At 44.1% G+C, this 18,870-nt stretch overlaps 1 protein-coding gene across 3 annotated transcripts in view; it reads left to right on the plus strand.

The window, feature by feature from the left end:
- Nucleotides 1–1,402: 1,402 nt before the first annotated feature.
- Nucleotides 1,403–18,870, plus strand: part of LOC118076396 (uncharacterized) — a 47,405-nt gene continuing 29,937 nt past the window's right edge. Inside the window, exons 1-6 of one of the 3 annotated variants that reach the window (XM_035099119.2) lie at nt 1,403–2,296; nt 3,839–4,162; nt 12,192–12,509; nt 15,658–15,756; nt 15,853–15,902; nt 16,718–16,914. In XM_035099119.2, coding sequence (XP_034955010.1) covers nt 2,254–2,296; nt 3,839–4,162; nt 12,192–12,509; nt 15,658–15,756; nt 15,853–15,902; nt 16,718–16,750 — 867 coding nt within the window. In that variant the 5' untranslated portion in view covers nt 1,403–2,253 and the 3' untranslated portion in view covers nt 16,751–16,914. Of the gene's footprint in view, nt 2,297–3,838; nt 4,163–12,191; nt 12,510–15,657; nt 15,757–15,852; nt 15,903–16,717; nt 16,915–18,870 lie in introns of those variants that run through there. The other 2 variants (XM_060269463.1, XM_060269464.1) reach the window with 2 other exon arrangements.

The following is an 18,870-nucleotide window of genomic DNA, read 5'->3' on the forward strand; positions in this document are numbered from 1 at the left end:
GGGTGCAAATTTCTCCTACTTGTTTTGTACACAGTTCTGCAGAATATCCCCATCTTTGCAAAGCTGTTTCTTCCTGATATAATGCATCATTAACATTATTTTCACGACTATATGTGCTTTTATGCAAACTTTACATTTGCATTTTTGTACGTGTTGCTTGGTGAGAGAATTTTGCACTGCGAAATTCAGAGAAGTGTGAACGGCAGAAAATGTCTGTGTTTTGGTTCGCAAACTGTTGCAGGAAATGGAAATGGGATAACTTTGCCTTTAATTTGGGACCTGAATGGAAGTGAATCTGGGAATACTGTACGCACAAAGCGAACATAACAGAATACTGTAGTCAAAGTGGCAGTTAAAGATCACGACATAGGGGTTTGGAACCAAGCCCTGTGAGGAACGGTTGAGGGAGTTTAACGGTATTTAATAGTATGATGCAGCAGCAAAAAAAGCAAATGCTATTCTAGACTGCATCAACAGAAGTCTAGTGTCCAGATCAAGGGATGTAATAGTACCACTCTATCCTGCCTTGGTCAGACCACACCTGGAATACTGTGTCCAGTTCTGGGTGCCACAATTTAAGAAGGATGTTGACAAGCTGGAAGGTGTGCAGAGGAGGGCATGAAGAAGAGAACACTGAGAGGTGAAACTTCAGTGGTACTTAGAGACTGTTTTATCTGTTTGGGCTTTCTGGGTGGGTATTATTGCCACAATGAAAACAACAGCAAGAACAACAACATTTTTGTGATTTTACACAATTCTGTTTCGATTTTGTATGGCTGTTTTACGTATTTATTTTTGTTGTTAGCTATCCTGTGCTCAGAAAGCCAGGCTATGAAAGCTTAGTAGAAATGAAATAAATACAATCCTCCACTTTTCTTTTATTTACTCCCTTAATTCAACTTATATGTTTCTTCATATTTCAACATAAACCGCTAAGCAATTTATATATCCCAACAGAAAAGAACCAATAGTTTAATAATAATAATAATAATAATTAATTATTTATACCCCACCCATCTGGCAGGGTTTCCCCAGCCGCTCTGGGCGACTTCCAACAAAAGATTAAAAATACATTAAAAAATCAATCATTAAAAACTTCCCTAAACAGGGTGTCTTCTAAATGTCATATAGCTGTTTATTTCTTTGACATTTGGTGGGAGGGTACGTTACCAATTGGTACATTACTAATTCCAGATTAAAAGGTAAACACTACTTCTAATAGCAATTCCACCTTTTAAGTAATGTACTTAGGCAACCCAGTCAGATGGCCGGCATACAAATAATAAAAAGTATTATTATTATTATTATTATTATTATTAACAACAACAATGCACATAAGTGAAATAAGAACCTATGAAGCAAATAATATATGAAATGTAAAAAGAAATTCAAGATATATGGTATGAAATTATGGTATGCATCGTCTAGAAAATCTCAAACGTTTTAATTTCCAAAGAGGTAAAAAACAACTACCACTTTCTCAGAAATGTACCATCCTCTTGCAAACTCTCTCGGCTGTGTATATTCTCTTTGTTGCTTCTGATGAATGATTGTGCATCTGGACCCATCCTCGCTGTAGCTCCCACCCCCACCACTGAAAGCACACACACCCTGACCCCCAACCTGCATCTGATCTGCAGCTTCAAGGAAGAGGTCTGGTCGTGTGGCCCCAGCTTTTTGCAAAGGAACACCTCCCTGTGGGCGGTTCAAGGTGGGGATGGAGCCTTTGAGAAAGGTCACTGAGGAGGGGCTTCCCAGGCAGACACCAAGGGGGAATCAACCACCTGAATTCAACAGAACCAACCACTGAACCTGAATTATTTGAGACGCCGAACCTATAGCAGGACTGCAGCTCAGTTTTGATGCCCCTGGTACAGTTTTGAATCCCAGAGCTTAGCTATCAGGTTTTATCCCATGCATATCTGAAGATCTGCCGTTAAAAGCCGGCCTTTTATTACGCAGATTTGGGTTGCCTCTGCAGCACAGATTGGCAGGTATTTTGGAGCACCAAAGAGTTTTCTATTTCATAAATAATTTTTTTTTGCTAAAAATTGGGGGAAGGTTTGGGTTTGCTGCACGGGAGAGCAGAGTGCTTAGTCCACATCTTCCTGCTTCCGTGGTCGAGGAGGAAAGCAACCTAGCACCCTATTCCAACAACCTTCTCTGGATTCCACCGGCTTCGCTCCCACAGAATTCCTCACACAGTCACGACGTTTCGCCCTCGCCCAACGAAGGACTGCGCAGAACCAGGAAATGTTTGTATCTTTTCTTGGGATCATGCTACTTTTTCTACGCGGTAAGTATTTCTGGAACCTGATCAGTTTCACCATTCGTGGTGAGATGAGGTTTCGATGGATTTTATATATTGGTTCTGCTTTGAAGACTGCAGTCCTAAGATCACTTCTTAGGGAGTAAGCAGCATTGAACACAGTGAGACTTATTTCTGAGTAGATATTTATAGGATGGTAGTGTGCACGGATTGTGCATTTTGCACAGAATTTTTTTAAAAAATAAAAACGTGAGTAAAATTATTACAGTACCTGTCTTCACCAGCAATGGACAAACCATTCGGTTTTGCCTTCTTTCAGTTTGTCATCCCCTCCCCAAAAAACCTGCTTTCCACTATATCTCTGCATCAATTTGCAAATGTTTGTTAAAAGGCTGTATTGGAATATTTATCCATTTTCACAAGCATTTCCCATAATATATACCTCTTTGTATAACACATGCATATTTGTGAACAATTTTGCAAAATATGTGCATTTTTGCAAGCAATTCCCCGTAACATAATGTATCTTTGTTTTCACATTGTTTTCACTAATAGCTGCACACTTTTGGGTTGGAGAACTACACTGAAATATTCAGAGTAATGTGAATTTTGTAGGAATGCTGTGTTTCAATCTGCTTATGTTTTCAGGAAGGACAAATTAGGTTGGTTCCCATTAAGATGAAAAATGAACAAACTTCTCTCCCATCCCAAATCTTCAGCAGTCTTGACAAATAGCAAGGTGCACTTCAATTAAACGATGAGTGTATCTTATATTTCATAATGCCATTTCTTTTAACTTGGCAAAAAGAAACACATATTTAATGCTATATAGTACAATCTGCTGATTCAGTTTTGGGAATCAATAAAGTATAGTTATCTCACTGAATAAATATTTGAAGCCAGGTTTCTTATTTGGAACCTGGTTTAGGAACTTGATTGACATGTCTCCTTCCCAAAGGAGCAAAAAGGAGGTTGGTTTTCTTTTTGCAGCTCTCAGTATATAAAGTTTCTTTAGCACATTTGTTTGGAAGGGCAATTGCTCCCCACAAGAAATCTGCTTGGGATTAGTTGCTAATTGTTTAATGTAAAATTTGTGATGCTAGGTGACACTCGCAGGGCATCTCATTTTAGAACTTAATTTTTGCAAATTTCTTCAGTGAGGGGTTTTAAAACTATGTTTTGGTGTGGGGGGAATCCAAATCTGCCATTATTATTGTGACCAGACAACATTTAGCTTTGTAAGGCTACGTTTGAAGAAGAAGCACATAAACTGCTTTATGTTACAACTTTTCAGCACCCCTCATTTTTGGAAGTTGAAAAATTCAACACGTCTGACAGAAATCCATTTTTGTGTGTGCATCCTTTTCTTGAGGTTTAGCAATCCTTCTGTATTTTACCCCTCATCAAGTGACAATCCAGACAGGGGCAGGTAAAGGGGGCAGCAGCAAACAGGCTGGTCATATGCACCCTATTTCAAAAGAAATGTTTCATAGTCAGGGGGTGGTCATCTTGGTTTTCTGTTTAGTGGGACAAACCAAATAGGACCAACCCTTTGCTTCCCTGTTGCAGCTGCTGGGTCATGGGGGAACACCGAAATCCCACCGACGCTGGTAAACATCTCAGCATCTCCTGGCGCCACTGTCAACATCAGCTGCAACATTCCAAAAGGAACTTATGTGGCCATAGTGAGCTGGTACAAAGAAGAACATGAAGGGGGGTTGCATAAGGTTGGAGAGATTTATGCCCCTCTTCAAAAACCAGGAGCAAAAACCTCAAGTCAAGTAAACCTGACCAGACACAACGTCCAGAAAAGTGATTCCGGGGTGTATTACTGTGTTACAGCTATTGCTCAGGATTTCACCTTCCTGAGTGGGATGAGGCTGATCGTCTTAGGTGAGTGGCTCAGCAGATGTCAAATACGCTTGTTGTTTATTTAATATACACCCAGTCCACTTGCAAACCTGCCATAGGCCCCTAAAGGTAAAGGGACCCCTGACCATTAGGTCCAGTCGTGACCAACTCTGGGGTTGCGGCGCTCATCTCGCGTTATTGGCCGAGGGAGCCGGCGTACAGCTTCCAGGTCATGTGGCCAGCATGACAAAGCCGCTTCTGGCAAACCAGAGCAGCACACGGAAACGCCGTTTACACACGGAAACGCCCTTTACCTTCCCGCTGTAGCGGTACCTATTTATCTGCTTGCACTTTGACATGCTTTCGAACTGCTAGGTTGGCAGGAGCCGGGACCGAGCAATGGGAGCTCACCCCGTCGCAGGGATTCAAACCACCGACCTTCTGATCGGCAAGCCCTAGGCTCTCTGGTGTAACTCACAGTGCCACCTGCTGTCCCTAGGTGCAAACTTGCTAGGGGCAAGTTGGAAACTTGTCCCTAGCAAGTTTCAAACAACAGCACACAAATATCTGCCCAATATCCCCTCAAGTGAAGACCAACGGATTAATTGAGTTCCTCTGCAATCCCCCCCAACACCTTTTAGTTAATCCTTTCACAGCTTTGTTATCTGCCACACCTGCCTGCCTGCCTGGTTTCCTGCCGCAGATATATTTAAAGACATTTTCATTTGTTTGTCCTAATCTGTTAAACCAAGACAGGAGTGCCTGGCGTGCTATGGTCCATGGGGTCACGAAGAGTCGGACACGACTAAACGACTAAACAACAACAACAACAACAATCTGTTAAACAATCTGCTCCCCAAACCTTATATCCTGTTAATTTTGCTTTGTGGGTCTCTCTCCACCCTGCTCCAATCCATGTCTGGATGAAGCTTCCACTTCTTTAAAGAAGCTCTCTTGCCTTTTTTGCCTTTTCCTTGACGCTGCTGGTTAACCACGCTGGCATCTCCTCTGGCAGGGATGGGAAATGTCAGGCTCGGGGTGTGAGAATGTGGCCTCTGGGGTCCTCACTCTCAGGGCTTGGGGAGACCCCCCCCCCACAGGCCATGTTCCCACATCAGTCATGTCCTGCCCCCTTCAGGTCAACACCCCTCACTGTGTTTGCTCCACCCCTGCTTTAAATGCTTTTCAATGAAATGTGTCATTGAACTGCGATGACACCTCTTGCTGGGTGGAGGATGAAGAAGGTTGCCATATTTCAGGAAGTGAAAATCCGGACACAAGAGTTGTTGACCTTTCCTTTCGCAAAGTAGTTGAGCTTTAAAACCAGAGCAATCTTTTTAAAAACTTCAGCAAAACAAAACCCTCTTCCAAAATGGGTCGCCATATGCCTGGGTTTCCCGAACATTCTAAACAGCTGCAGAAAATTTATGCTTTCTTGATCTGTGGAGTGTTTATTTGATTTTATTTTTTGTTATCAGCTGCTGAGCAGCCAGTAGCGATCTTATCTTAAGTGACTCTCCCTTTCAACTTCCTTTCAACAGACCGTCTTCATTGTGACCGGTTTCCTCTCTCGAAAGTGTCTGTGCTTGACTTTATGAGGGGCTTTTTCTACTGACCTCTATCTCCGCAGAACCACACAAACGTGTGGCACTGGAACGGGACATGTTGTGAAATAAATCGAAAGGAAATAACTCCTTATAAACACAGCATCTGGTTTGAAAGTCCTGTTTAGCCCCCACAGCCCAGTAAAAAAACCAGATAAGTCTTTCGGGCCTGCTTAAAATTTATGAGAGAGGGGGGCCTGTGCCTGGTCTCAGTTGGAGCTGACTTCCACAGTTGTGGGGGCCGCCCACAATTGCTGTTGCAGGTGGACATCTCAACAGGGCCTCTGAAATAGATCCTGAAGGGAATCTGGTCTGAAACCACTAGGAGCCAGTGTGATGTTCCCGTTCTCATTTCTCCTGCTTTCATGGCCACCTGAGGCAAGAAAACAAGATGACACCTTCTCCTTCCACATACAAAATCCAACTGGGTTGACAACTGGGATTTCATTTAAGCCCCGGACCTGGAACGTCCTGTCCCCCTGTGTGCAGGGTGAGCAAGGCAGTCAGCCTTAGGAGATGGGGTGAGGGGATGGCAGGGAGGGGGTTGCCCCCCCCCATATCTGCCACCTGATGCCTCACTCTAGCAAATTGTTATCTCCATTCTGGGACCTGCTGGTGCAGGGCAAGAAATAAATGTATTAATATTACTGTTACCGGTAATACTAATACAGTCGTACCTTGGAAGTCGAACAGAATCCGTTCTGGACGTCCGTTCCACTTCCAACACGTTCGGAAACCAAAGTGTGGCTTCTAATTGGCTGGAGGAAGCTCCTGCAGCCAATCGGAAGCCGCGGAATCCCCATCGGACGTTTGGGTTCCAAAAGAATGTTTGAAAACCGGAGCAGTCACTTCCGGGTTTGCGGTGTTCGGGAGCCAAAATGTTCGAGAACTAAGCTGTTCAAAAACCAAGGTACAACTGTGCTTCTAAGAGATATTGGTAGGGCTAGGCTTAAGCAACTATGGCTTAGATTTAAATTAGGGTCTGTAGCATTTGCTTTATTTATTTAGTATTGCATTTACAGCCCACTTTTTTCTCCAAACAGCTCCAGGTATTGCACTTGGTTCAGCTGCGCCTCACTGATCCCCACAACAACCCTGTGAGGTAGGCTCGGCTGAGAGACTGGCTGGCCCCAAGCGAGCTTCCTGAATGGGGATTTGAACGCAGGTCTCTTCCAGGCCCTAGTCCTGTGGGTAAATGCCAGGATCTGTCCAGGTCTTCTTAGGCCCCTATGCCTGGGCAGGACGTCTGGAACACCTTCATCATACACCCGGGAATCATGGACTCATAACTGGGCTTTATGAGCACCAAATCAGCAGTAAACAGCAGAAGCATTTGTAGAGGTTTCAAAACATTCCTCATTTATTTCTATTAACTACTGCATATTTACAGATCTGGCTTTGTGAATGTTACAGCCTCTCACTTAGCCATCTTGTCTACAGAAGATATTAAACTGCACACAGCACACAGCAGAGAGCAGAGTCAGGAATGAAAAACAACAAAGTAACAATTCCTAACTGTTCCCTCTCAACAGCAGATATCACCAGATTTTCAGAATGGGAGGGGTGAAAATGCTCACAACCTCCCCCTTTTCATTCTGACCATTATGAAAATCTAGCACAAAAGCAATTTCTTTACATATATACCAAGTTGTTCCTTATTAACAGCTTTAGTCAAAGCATCAGCAGGTATTTCTTTCCCTGGCATATATGAGACTTTTACAACTCCCTTCTGAATGCATTCTCTGGCACGGTGCAATTTGATTAGCAAATGTTTTGTTCTTTGCTTGCACCCTTCTGAATGGATTAGTTCTATGCAGGCTTTGTTGTCCTGATAAACTTGAATTGGACAACAAATTTTAACTCTCATATCCTCACATAGTTGCAACAACCACTCTACATTCATGAGGGAAAAATTTAAAGCGTTGAGTTCTGCTTCACATGAACTCATGCTTATTGTTGCCTGTTTCTTACAAGACCAATCAAATAGGCACTGATTGTACAAATAACACACACCTGAGGTGCTCTTGCCATCAGTTGTATCACTACCAAAACTGGCATCGGCATAGATCTCAAGACCTCCAGATTTTTGGCTAGTAAGCTTCAACCTGTAATGCATAGTGCCTTTTAAATACCTAACTATGCGTTTCAGCGCCTTCCAGTCTTGCACTGTAGGTTTATTTACATATCTGCTGAGCAAATTTACGCTAACAGCAATGTCTGGTCTTGTGCACCTTGCTATAAAACTAAGTTTACCCAACACACTTCTGAACAATGTAGTGTCAGGAAAAACATTAGCATTAGTATCATGTTGGTACCCTGTGACCATGGGGGTGTCTACAGAATTGGCATCTGTCAGATTTAATTTTTCAATCACATCATTGATCTTACGTGATTGATGCAGCAAAACATCACCTTGCTTATTTCTCTCTACTTCCAGTGAGAGATAATTGCTGACTTCCCCTAGGTCTTTCATATCAAAATGCTTTTGCAGTTTTGCAAGAGTGGTTTTGTAAATATTTGCATCCTTCCAGAAAAACAAAATATCATCCACAAAACAAATGCAGTACAATTTGTGCTGGTTAGATTCTTTAACAAAAACACAAGAATCAGCCTTTCCTTGCTTGAAACCTAAGGAAAACAGCACTTCTGTCAGCTTAGTGTGCCAGCATCGAGCACTTTGTTTTAGACCATACAGGGATTTTTTTAATTTACACACCATTCCCTTTTTTATCTGCACTCCATCTGGCGGTGACATGTAAATACTCTCATTGAGAATTCCGTACAAAAACGCAGTATTTACGTCGTGATGAGATATGGTCATGCCCTCTTCTGCAGCAATTTTCATCAACAGCCTAACTGTCTCAAATTTGACTGTTGGTGAATATGTCTCATGATAGTCCTGATCAGGAACTTGAGAAAAACCACGTGCAACTAATCTGGCTTTATATCTGACCACTTTACCAGTCTGATCAGTCTTGGTTTTGTAAATCCACCTGCTGTCTACAAGTTTCATGCCTGGTTCTGCTGGAACCAATTCCCACGTGTCATTTTGCTTTAGGGAATTCAATTCAGCTTTCATGGCGTTAAGCCAAGGTTCGGCATCTTTTTCAGGTAAATTTTGAACCTCTTTGTAGTTAGTTGGTTCAAAAACTGAGTTTGGGTTCCTAGTGGTAGCCATATCTGAAATAGCAGCTTTAGCAAATTCTTTAGAAAATCGTTTAGGTGCTTGTCCCTTGGTAGTTCTCTCAGATCTACGCAATACTCTGGGATCCTCTGGGTCTGGTTCCTCCTCCTTGGGAGAATGGTGACCTGTATCTGGCAAAGATTCTACCTCTAGATCAGTGTCAGACCCATCTGATTTCTTAAAAGAGGTCTTTTCATTCTGATCATCTGTATCAGTGTCAGAATCTGTGCTACCATCAGCATCAATTACAGGTTTTGCCTCTTTGTTAATTGGTTTCACCACCTCATCATCTGAAATGGGATGACATTGAAAAATGCCAACTTTGTCCCATTTTGGATTACAATCCATGCTTCTGGTCAGCCTAATTGTGTTTGTGTCTGTCATCAGCACACGATAAGAACCTTTTTCATAACCTAGAAAAATGCCATGTTGACCAGATTTGCTCAGTTTGTCACCTTGCAGAGTGTGCACCCAAACTTCAGAACCGAAAATTTTTAAATGTTTTACAAACGGTTTCCTTTTGAACAGCATTTCGTATGGGGTGCAATCAATGGCTGATTGATATCTGCGGTTGTAAATATAGGTGAAACACGATAGAGCTTCAGCCCAAAAGGGGTTGGGTAGGCCTGAATCATGCAACAGAGTTTTAATTCCTTGTTGCAAGGTCTGGTTTACTCTTTCACATAAACCATTCTGCCATGGAGATCTGGGCGTGGCAGTCATGTGCTCTATGCCCTGTTCTGCAGTAAAGTTTTCAAACTGTTCTGAACAAAATTCTCCACCCCTGTCAGTGAAAAGACAACGTACATGCTCATCGTGAACATTCCTGAGCCATGCACAAAATTTTTGAAACTTAGAGAAGGCTTCAGACTTCTTTTGTAACATATAGACCCAAACATATCTAGAATAGGCATCTATCAGAACCAAAAAATAACATGAGTTTCCTCTAGAGAGCGCTAGAGGTCCAACCAAGTCTGCATGCACAATCTCATAAGGTTTCTTAACCTCCCTCCCAGATTTTGTACCTTTGGGAGCTTGCTTAATTTTGTTCTCTGCACATGAGACACATTTCATATGATAAGGACACTTTTGAACTTTCATGCCCTCAACCATATTTTGCATTTTACCTACTGCCTGGAAATGCAAATGACCAAACAAACGATGATAATCATGAATACAATGGTTATGCAATTTCTCATTCTTATCTACTGATATATTACAGCATGCCTTTTCAGTTTCTTTAGTTGCTCCAGCAGCTGTACCTGTAACAAAAGGCAATACATATAAACCATCAACACACTTAGCATAAAGAATGAGTTTGTTGTCTCGAAGAATTTCACACCGAGAGTTTGCAAACACCACTTTAAATCCTTGAGCGTCTAGCTGAGAAACACTCAAGAGATTATCCTGCAAATGAGGAGCATACATAACATTTTTAACTGTTGCATTAAGGCTCTGCAAAGAAACCGTTCCCTGAGCCAAACTTTTAATAGTCGTTCCATCCGCTTGATGAATTGCTCCTCCCTGTTTCTCAAGATGAAGAAAGAGATTTTTATCATTGGCCACGTGCCTTGTGGCTCCTGAGTCGACAACAAAAACAGAACGTGTGAGTTGATTAGAACTGCGTGAAATCAAAGCCTTTGATGCAGCTGGCCCTTGGGGTTTTCGGCCTCCTCCCCCTTTGCCTTTGAAGTTGCCCTTCTTCTTTGAAGAGTTTTTACACTGATTTTTAAAATGGCCGACCTCTCCGCAAGAAAAACAGCGGCGCATTTTAAGAGCTTTTGCAACACTTTCACTTTCCCCTGTTGAAGGCTTGTAGGCATTTCCAACAGCCTTGTCCCTGCTTTCTCTAGCAGTCTGTCTGCGATCCCACTCATTCAAGAGCACGCTAGACACATAATCTTCTGTTAGACGGTCATTGGGCAAAGACGACAATTGAGCAGCTACAGCATCATAAGATTCATCCAAACTGTTTATGATAAGCATTGCAAAAACAGCTTCTGAAATATTTAAGTCTCGCTGGACAAGATCCTGTCTGAGACGTTTTAATTGGGCTAGATGGCTGGGCAAATCACCATCTTTCTGCAATTCCAGCCTACACAGCTTTTTAAAGAAAAGCACACTGGATCCTGCATTTTGTCTTAGATGCATATCTCGAAGTTTATTCCAAACAGCCCGTGCAGTCTGCTGGTTCTCCAAGTTGACCAACAACTGGTCCTGGACACTCAGAATAATTGTCCCCCTGGCTCTCATGTCTGCCTCATGCCATGCTGGCCATCCATCATCATCCTCATTAGGGGGGTCATCTTCTATAATATGGTAAAGCTTTTCCCTTTGTAAAAGTGCTTTCATTTTGACCTGCCATGTAGGATAGGTCTCTGGTGTAAGGAGAGGAAAAGATAGAGACATCTGGCCAGAATGTGCAGAAGCCATGCCTGTGTTTAGTTAACAGCAAGACACTTCCCTTCATGCACCCCAAATACTCTTGACTCTCTCAGCAACTTCTCTCCCCACTCAGCACAATTAACAGGCAAACTGGAAAAGCGTCTCTGCTGTCTTCCTGGCAGCCAGCAACATACCTTTCTGTAAATCAAACAGCAGCTTGAAAAACAGCTTCAGCTCACAGCTCAACTCCGATGTGCAGCATCAGATGGAAATGGATCAGAAACATCCAATTATCCAACCATCAATAGCCATCTGCAACCACCAGTCTGCTACCAGCAACCATCCGCCTGCTACCATATGTGGGTAAATGCCAGGATCTGTCCAGGTCTTCTTAGGCCCCTATGCCTGGGCAGGACGTCTGGAACACCTTCATCATACACCCGGGAATCATGGACTCATAACTGGGCTTTATGAGCACCAAATCAGCAGTAAACAGCAGAAGCATTTGTAGAGGTTTCAAAACATTCCTCATTTATTTCTATTAACTACTGCATATTTACAGATCTGGCTTTGTGAATGTTACAGCCTCTCACTTAGCCATCTTGTCTACAGAAGATATTAAACTGCACACAGCACACAGCAGAGAGCAGAGTCAGGAATGAAAAACAACAAAGTAACAATTCCTAACTGTTCCCTCTCAACAGCAGATATCACCAGATTTTCAGAATGGGAGGGGTGAAAATGCTCACAAGTCCAACACTCTTAACTACTGCAACGGTCGTTGGGATGGCTGTTTATTGGGTCTAGTTTGTTGAGGAGCCATGTTACCCCCATGAAACCTACGAGAGGAATGAAGATAAATATAAAGATCTGATGAGCGATTCTCTTTCTCTCCTAGGAACTTCTGGGTCAAGACTTTCCCTCCTTGCTCCTTCCGCTGCAGAAGACACTGAGCTCTCCCACCACGTTCCCCTCCTCTGCCTCCTGAGTGACACAAACCCTGATGAGGATACTTTCTCCTGGGATATTGGTGGGGAAACCTCTCAGGACCAGAAGGATGGCGACATGATCGATGGGGAAGGAACCTTCACCATTTGGAGTCTGAAGCTGATTCCTCCAGAGAGATGGAGGCAAGGGATGGGTTATTCCTGTTCAGACCAGGAGAGGAGAAACATCAGTGCGGTGGTCCCTTCGAACGCAACATCTACAACCAAAGGTACCTTGTAACCAAATAGCTGGTTCAGCTTGTAGCTTTTCCATGGACCACATTTCCCTATGTGGTGAGATTTTGGAAGGGCACAGACATTTCCTGTGGGGCCATCAGGACATGATTTTATTGGGGTGTTGCAGAAGTCTGGGCCCCCACTAAGCAGGCTTACTAGGAGGGCCCAGGCTTACTAGCAGAGTCTCTGAACCCAAGGTGGCTGGCTTGCCCCATTTTGAAGGAAGTAACTGCCCATCAAAAGATGGCGGTCTTGCAGAACCCTTAATTCCAGAGTCTATAACCCAGCTAACCTACTGAGTTGATCAAGATTCTAGTCCTCATGGTTCTGATTTTGACAAGAACACGGGAACCTGCCTTGTACCGAATTAGTCCATTGGGATCCTGTCAGCACCAGCAGAGGGCTCGTGGGAGTTGTGGGGTTCAGGATTCCCAAAGAAGGTTGCTAAAGTCATTAGACTGACCTGTTCTAATGCCAGCCTGCCAGTTCTCCAGGACTTTGCAGACACAGGACGGATTCTGTAGCAAGGAGATGGCTTGCCCACGCCCAAGCAAATAGCGCATCCACAGCAAAGCAACATACACCAGCCACCTGACCACAATTGCACAGGGGGCAAATACCCAAACATTGCAGGTAGGGATCCGAGCCCAGTATGCCAGGCTCCTGGAAAAGGAGACCTTCAAAGCTAGCCAATTAGCTTATATCAAAGCAAGTGGATATAAACATTTGTGAGCTTGTCACTGCAGCAACTAACAACTACAGTGGTACCTCTACTTACGAATTTAATGCGTCCTGAACGCACATTCGTAAGTCGAAAACAATTGTAAGTCAAATCCCATAGGAATGCATTGGGAGAAAAAATTCGTAAGTCGAAGCAACCCTATCTAAAAATTTGTAAGTAGAAAAAATCCTATCTAAACCGCATCCAAGATGGCAGACGGAGCTCCATTCGTAAGTAGAAACATTCGTAAGTAGAGTTATTCATAAGTAGAGGTACCACTGTAATTGCAGTTGTATCTGAAGAAGTGTGCATGCACACAAAAGCTCATACCTATGACAAACCTAGTTGGTCTCTAAGGTGCTACAGGAAGGATTTTTTTTTTTAAAAAAAAATTAACTAATTGCAGGGTTATCTTGGGTACCAAGATGGCATTAGCATAGAATTGTAGAATTGGAAGGGACCTCGAGGGTCATCAAGTCCAGCCCCCTGCAATGCAAGGAATGTTTCGCCTGATGTGGGGCTCGAACCCACAGCCCTGAGATGAGGAGCCTCATACTCTCCCACCTGAGCTATCCCAGCTTCCAAAACAGTTCAACACAAATTCCTATAGCTCAGTATACGGACCACGCTGCTAGTGGTTCTCCCCAGGGTACCAGATATGAGCCTTTTCCAGCCATGCCTGGGGATTGAACAAGATGCCCTCAGGAGGGGTGTCGCAAGGGGGGTGCGGGGGATGCGGTCCACCCTGGGTGTTATGCCGAGGCGGGGTGGCAAAATCCCCCCATGGGGCAGATCAGTGTGGTGGCGCTCGCACCCCCAGCGGGCATATTTTCAGAATTGGCACGGTTGTCGTCATGAAAATCCGCAAATATGTCCGGCGAACAGCTTGGCACCGCCCCCCCCCCCCCGTGGTACGGCGCTCACATTCCTGGTGGGCGGTTTTATGTGATCGGTGGGCATATCTGTTTCGCGGCCAACCCTCCCTAAAAAGTCAACAACTTTATGGTACCCTTAAAAAAGCTCAACAACTCTGGGCAACCTTCCCAAAAATTGCAATGTGGGGGGTGACCGGGTACCACCTGACCTTGCTACGCCTCTGGCCCTCAGCTCCTTAAGATCATAAGAAGAGCCTCCTGCCTCAGGCCAAAGGGGGCCCATCTAGTCCAGCATCCTGTTGTCACAGGGGCAACCAGTAGTCAGGAGCTGAGCACAAGAGCAACTCTCCCCTCCTGTGGTTTCCAGCAACTGGTACCCAGAAGCATTACTGCCTCCAACTGGGCAGACAGAGCATAGCCACTGTGGCTAGTAGCCATCAATAGCCCTCTCCTCCGTGCATTTGCCTAGTCCTCTTTTATAACAAAACAACAACAACACCTTAGAGACCAACTAAGATACCTGAAGACTAACTAGATACCTGAAGAAGTGTGCATGCACACGAAAGCTCATACCAATGACAAACTTAGTTGGTCTCTAAGGTGCTACTGGAAGGATTTTTTAAATTTTGTTTCGACTACGTCAAACCAACACGGCTACCTACCTGTAACAACAACAACAACAACAACTTATTATTTATACCCCGCCCATCTAGCTGTGTTTTCCCAGTCACTCTGGGTGGCTCCAAACATATATAAAAAAATTAAAAAATGTCAGGCATTAAAAACTTCCCTGAACAGGGCTGCCTTCAGATGTCTTCTAAAAGTCAGATAGTTGTTTATTTCCTTGACATCTGATGGGAGAGCGTTCCCTCAGGGTGGGCATTACTACCGAGAAGGCCTTCTGCCTGGTTCCCTGTAACCTCATTGCTTGCAGTGAGGGAACTGCCAGAAGGGCCTTGGAGCTGGACCTCACTGTCTGGGCTGAACGATGGGGGTGGAGATGCTCCTTCAGGTATACTGGACTGAGGCCGTTTAGGGCTTTCAAGGTCAGCACCAACACTTTGAATTGTGCTCGGAAACGTACCGGGAGCCAATGTAGGTCTTTCAGGACCAGTGTTATATGGTCTTGGCGGCCACTCCCAGTCACCAAATCTGGTGGCCGGATTCTGGATTAGTTGTGGTTCCCAAGTCACCTTCAAAGGTAGCCCCACTTAGAGCGCTTTGCAGTAGCCCAAGCTGGAGATAACCAGAGCATGCACCACTCTGGTGAGACAGTTTGCGGGCAGGGGGGGTCTCATCCTGTGTACCAGATGGAGCTGGTAGACAGCTGCCCTAGACACAGAATTGACCTGTGCCTCCATGGACAGCTGTGAGCCCAAAATGACTCCCCTTTTAAAGTGCTCCAAGTTGGTGGCCTTCCCTGCCTCCTGTGGGAGAGAGTTCCTTAGATTTACTTGCTCTCCCTTCTGTCCATGACTGATCCACCAGCCTCCATAGTCACTGACCACCTTTTTCTTCCTTTCTCTTCCACCTCTCCTCATGCAGAAGACTGCAGGAACATATTACTGGTTGGGATACCCTGTTTAGTCATCCTTCTGCTGATTCCCGCTTTGGTTCTGCTCTGCAGAAAATGTCGATCTGGAGGTAATGCATTTAGGGGATGTACAGCGTCACACGGATCTGCTCCTCAGGTTTCCCTCTGGTTAACTTTTCTTCTTGTTGTCCCTTTTCTCTTTTCAGGGAATGCAGATGCGCCAGCAAATCAACTGCCCATGAGGGAGATCCCACAGGTAAATCATACTGAAGTTTTTATTGATTGATTTATAAAAATATCTGTACTCCGCTGTGTCATAAAGAATATGTCAAAGCGGTTTATAGCGATAAAACTTTAGAACCATACGACAAAAACCATAAAAAGAAGTTGAAAGGAGACATTGTGAAAGGATGTTCTCTTAATTGCCTGCATAGTCCTATTTTATTTTATTTTATTTTGGACCTTTAAATGTCATAAATTACTATTGGGCGACTGGGAAAAGAAAAATATTTTAGGGCTAACACCCTGAATTTAAAGAAAATAAAAAAATCCTTCCAGTAGCACCTTAGAGACCAACTAAGTTTGTTCTGGTTATAAGCTTTCGTGTGCATGCACACTTCTTCAGATACACTGAAACAGAAGTCACCGGACCCTTATGTATAGTCAGAGGGTGGGGGTATTACTCAGAAGGGTGGTGGGAATGGGTGATTGGCTGATAGGAGTGGTGAACCTGTAGATGACTGTTAATGACTGTTAACGACTGTAATTTAACCCTGAATTTAAAAACTCCATTTTTGATCTAGTGAAAATGCTCCTTTAAAAAAAAATGCATTACTTTTCAGTAGCCATAACTTTGTAGAGTTGCCTTTCCAATGGAAAGTGTGTAAGGTGGCTCACGAGGTGAAAATGACTAATAACTACAGGAAAACAAGATCGCTTTTTAAAAAAATCAAAATGTTAAATTGGTCCAAGAAAGGCAGTGGGGGGGTGGTGTGGGGTCGGTGTGATTTTACAAATGTAGAAAATAAAAAATCACTAAGTGGCCTCTACCTTTTCCATTTCCCGTTCTAGACTGATTATGCAGAAGTCCGTTGCAAGAAATGAAAAGTCTGGCTCAAACCAATCAATACAGTCAAGTGATTTTTTAAAAAAGCATGGTTTATTAGAAGGAGAGACAGAAGGAAGACAATCAAATGTCAGAAGTTTAATATATTTTCCTCCCCACTTGCTGAATGTTGATGCTTGTATTAAACTTGACGTTTCCTCTATGAATGTCCTCATTCTCAAGAATATCCTCATGCATTGTGGTTCAGAGGTTGAGCACCTGCTTCACATGCAAAAGGCCCCAGGTTCAATCCCCAATGGCATCTCCAAGCAGAGACACACACACCCCGAGCTGCTGCTAGCCCGTGTGGGCAATATGGAGCTATATGAACCAATGGTCTGACTCGGCTTCTGAGAATCATAGAACTGTAGAGTTGGAAGGGACCCCAAGGGTCGTCTAGTTCAACCCCTTGCAACCCTTTGCCATTGCCCTCCCTCTGGAGAACCCTGATATCTCCCCTACAACTGTTCAGTGTTTCTCAGACTTGCTGTTGGACTACAACTGCCATCATCCTTAGCTAGCAGGACTCAGCAGTCATGGATGATGGGAGTTGTAGTGCAACAGTAAGTTTGAGAAACGCTGCTTTACCTGCTCCATCAGCAGCAGAGCAAGCCGATCGGACACCTGGAGTAGCGTGCGCACCTGTGCCCAGGGGCGGGGCCAGCCGGCCGCCAGGCGGGGCCAGCCAAAGCAAGATGCTTCACAGGGCCTCCAAGGAGTCCGCCTGCCTCCTTCCATTTATTTATTTCATGAGAAAATTTATTACAACTTATTGATGTGGAAATGTGGAAACCCGACTTTATGACTGGGAAAACAAGAAACAGAGAACTCAGCTACATTGCTAATCTTCTCCGTATCGTTCCAATTTTAGTATATGTGCAGCCAAAGCGAGCACAGGACTCAGCTACCTTGGCAAAGAAAGGGTGCTTTATATTGTTGTAAACAAAATCTTCCCTTATTCCCTTATGGGGTACACAAGAGCCCTTATAGAGTCCTTTGTAGGTTCTCCATCAGTAGGAGAAAATAACAGAGACCAACCAGAGAATATTGAGAAGCAAAGCAGCTAGTAAGCCTGATCTTTATTAAGGCTGTTGCAACAGGGTGCTCCCCTCACACACAGGAGAGCGGAGGAGGACCCAGACCAAAGGTTTGCCTGCCCTTATATAGACATTTTCAAGACAGGAGTGCCTGGCGTGCTATGGTCCATGGGGTCACGAAGAGTCGGACACGACTAAACGACTAAACAACAACAAATATAGACATTTTAAATTGCCCACCCTGGAGTCCAAGACCACCCCCAGAAACCTCATACATAGATCACAGAAGGGGTGTAGCCCAAGACCACCTCCCAGATACATCATACCTACATCACAGAAAAGGCGGTGTACAACAGAAAATTGAATGTTGTTGTTTTTCCTGTCTACCAGGTGATCCGATAATGCCTTATCTGATTGCCCTTCCTTTGAGATGGTAATTACTTAATTCCTGAGACAATGGGAAGGTTTCTTTCACCTCCTCCCTCCTTGCAGAGAAACACTTGGTCAGCTTGGGAGTCAAAATGGTTTCAGGACTGTCCTCCTGTAGAGTTTCAGACATGTGGTTTATGTATTTGTGTACATGTTTGCCTTGTGCATTTAACTTATATATTTGAGACCTTAAATTCTTATAACAATATGCATTGTATATCTCTCTATATAAAAATGTAAAAATCGTGAAAGTGCGTGTTCCACTTTTCTCCATAACCGCTTGACCGATCATCCTGAAATTTTGACACAACGATCCAGGCCACTCCCTGAGCGTTGTTGGAAAAGAAAATCCCTCAAATCTCACACCTGGGCAGATATAAACCTGGCTTTCCACCAAGTCAAACAGCGCCCTCAAGTGGCGTTATTCCCTCAGCTCCTCCCGCTACACCCCCTCCCTCCCCGTGGAGCCTACGCCACACCCACAAAATAATGATGTCATCAACCAAGCAACTGAAACCACCAAGGCGGCCATTACCAGACAACCCACAGAGTCAGGCCAGGGCCAAGGAATGGAGAGACAGGGCGGAGGCCTCGGGTCACATTTAAATACTAGCCCAAGCCAAGGCCTCACCTCTACTTTACAGCCTAAAGAC

Source organism: Zootoca vivipara, chromosome 17 (assembly GCF_963506605.1).
Source record: "Zootoca vivipara chromosome 17, rZooViv1.1, whole genome shotgun sequence".
Lineage (NCBI taxonomy): Eukaryota > Metazoa > Chordata > Lepidosauria > Squamata > Lacertidae > Zootoca > Zootoca vivipara.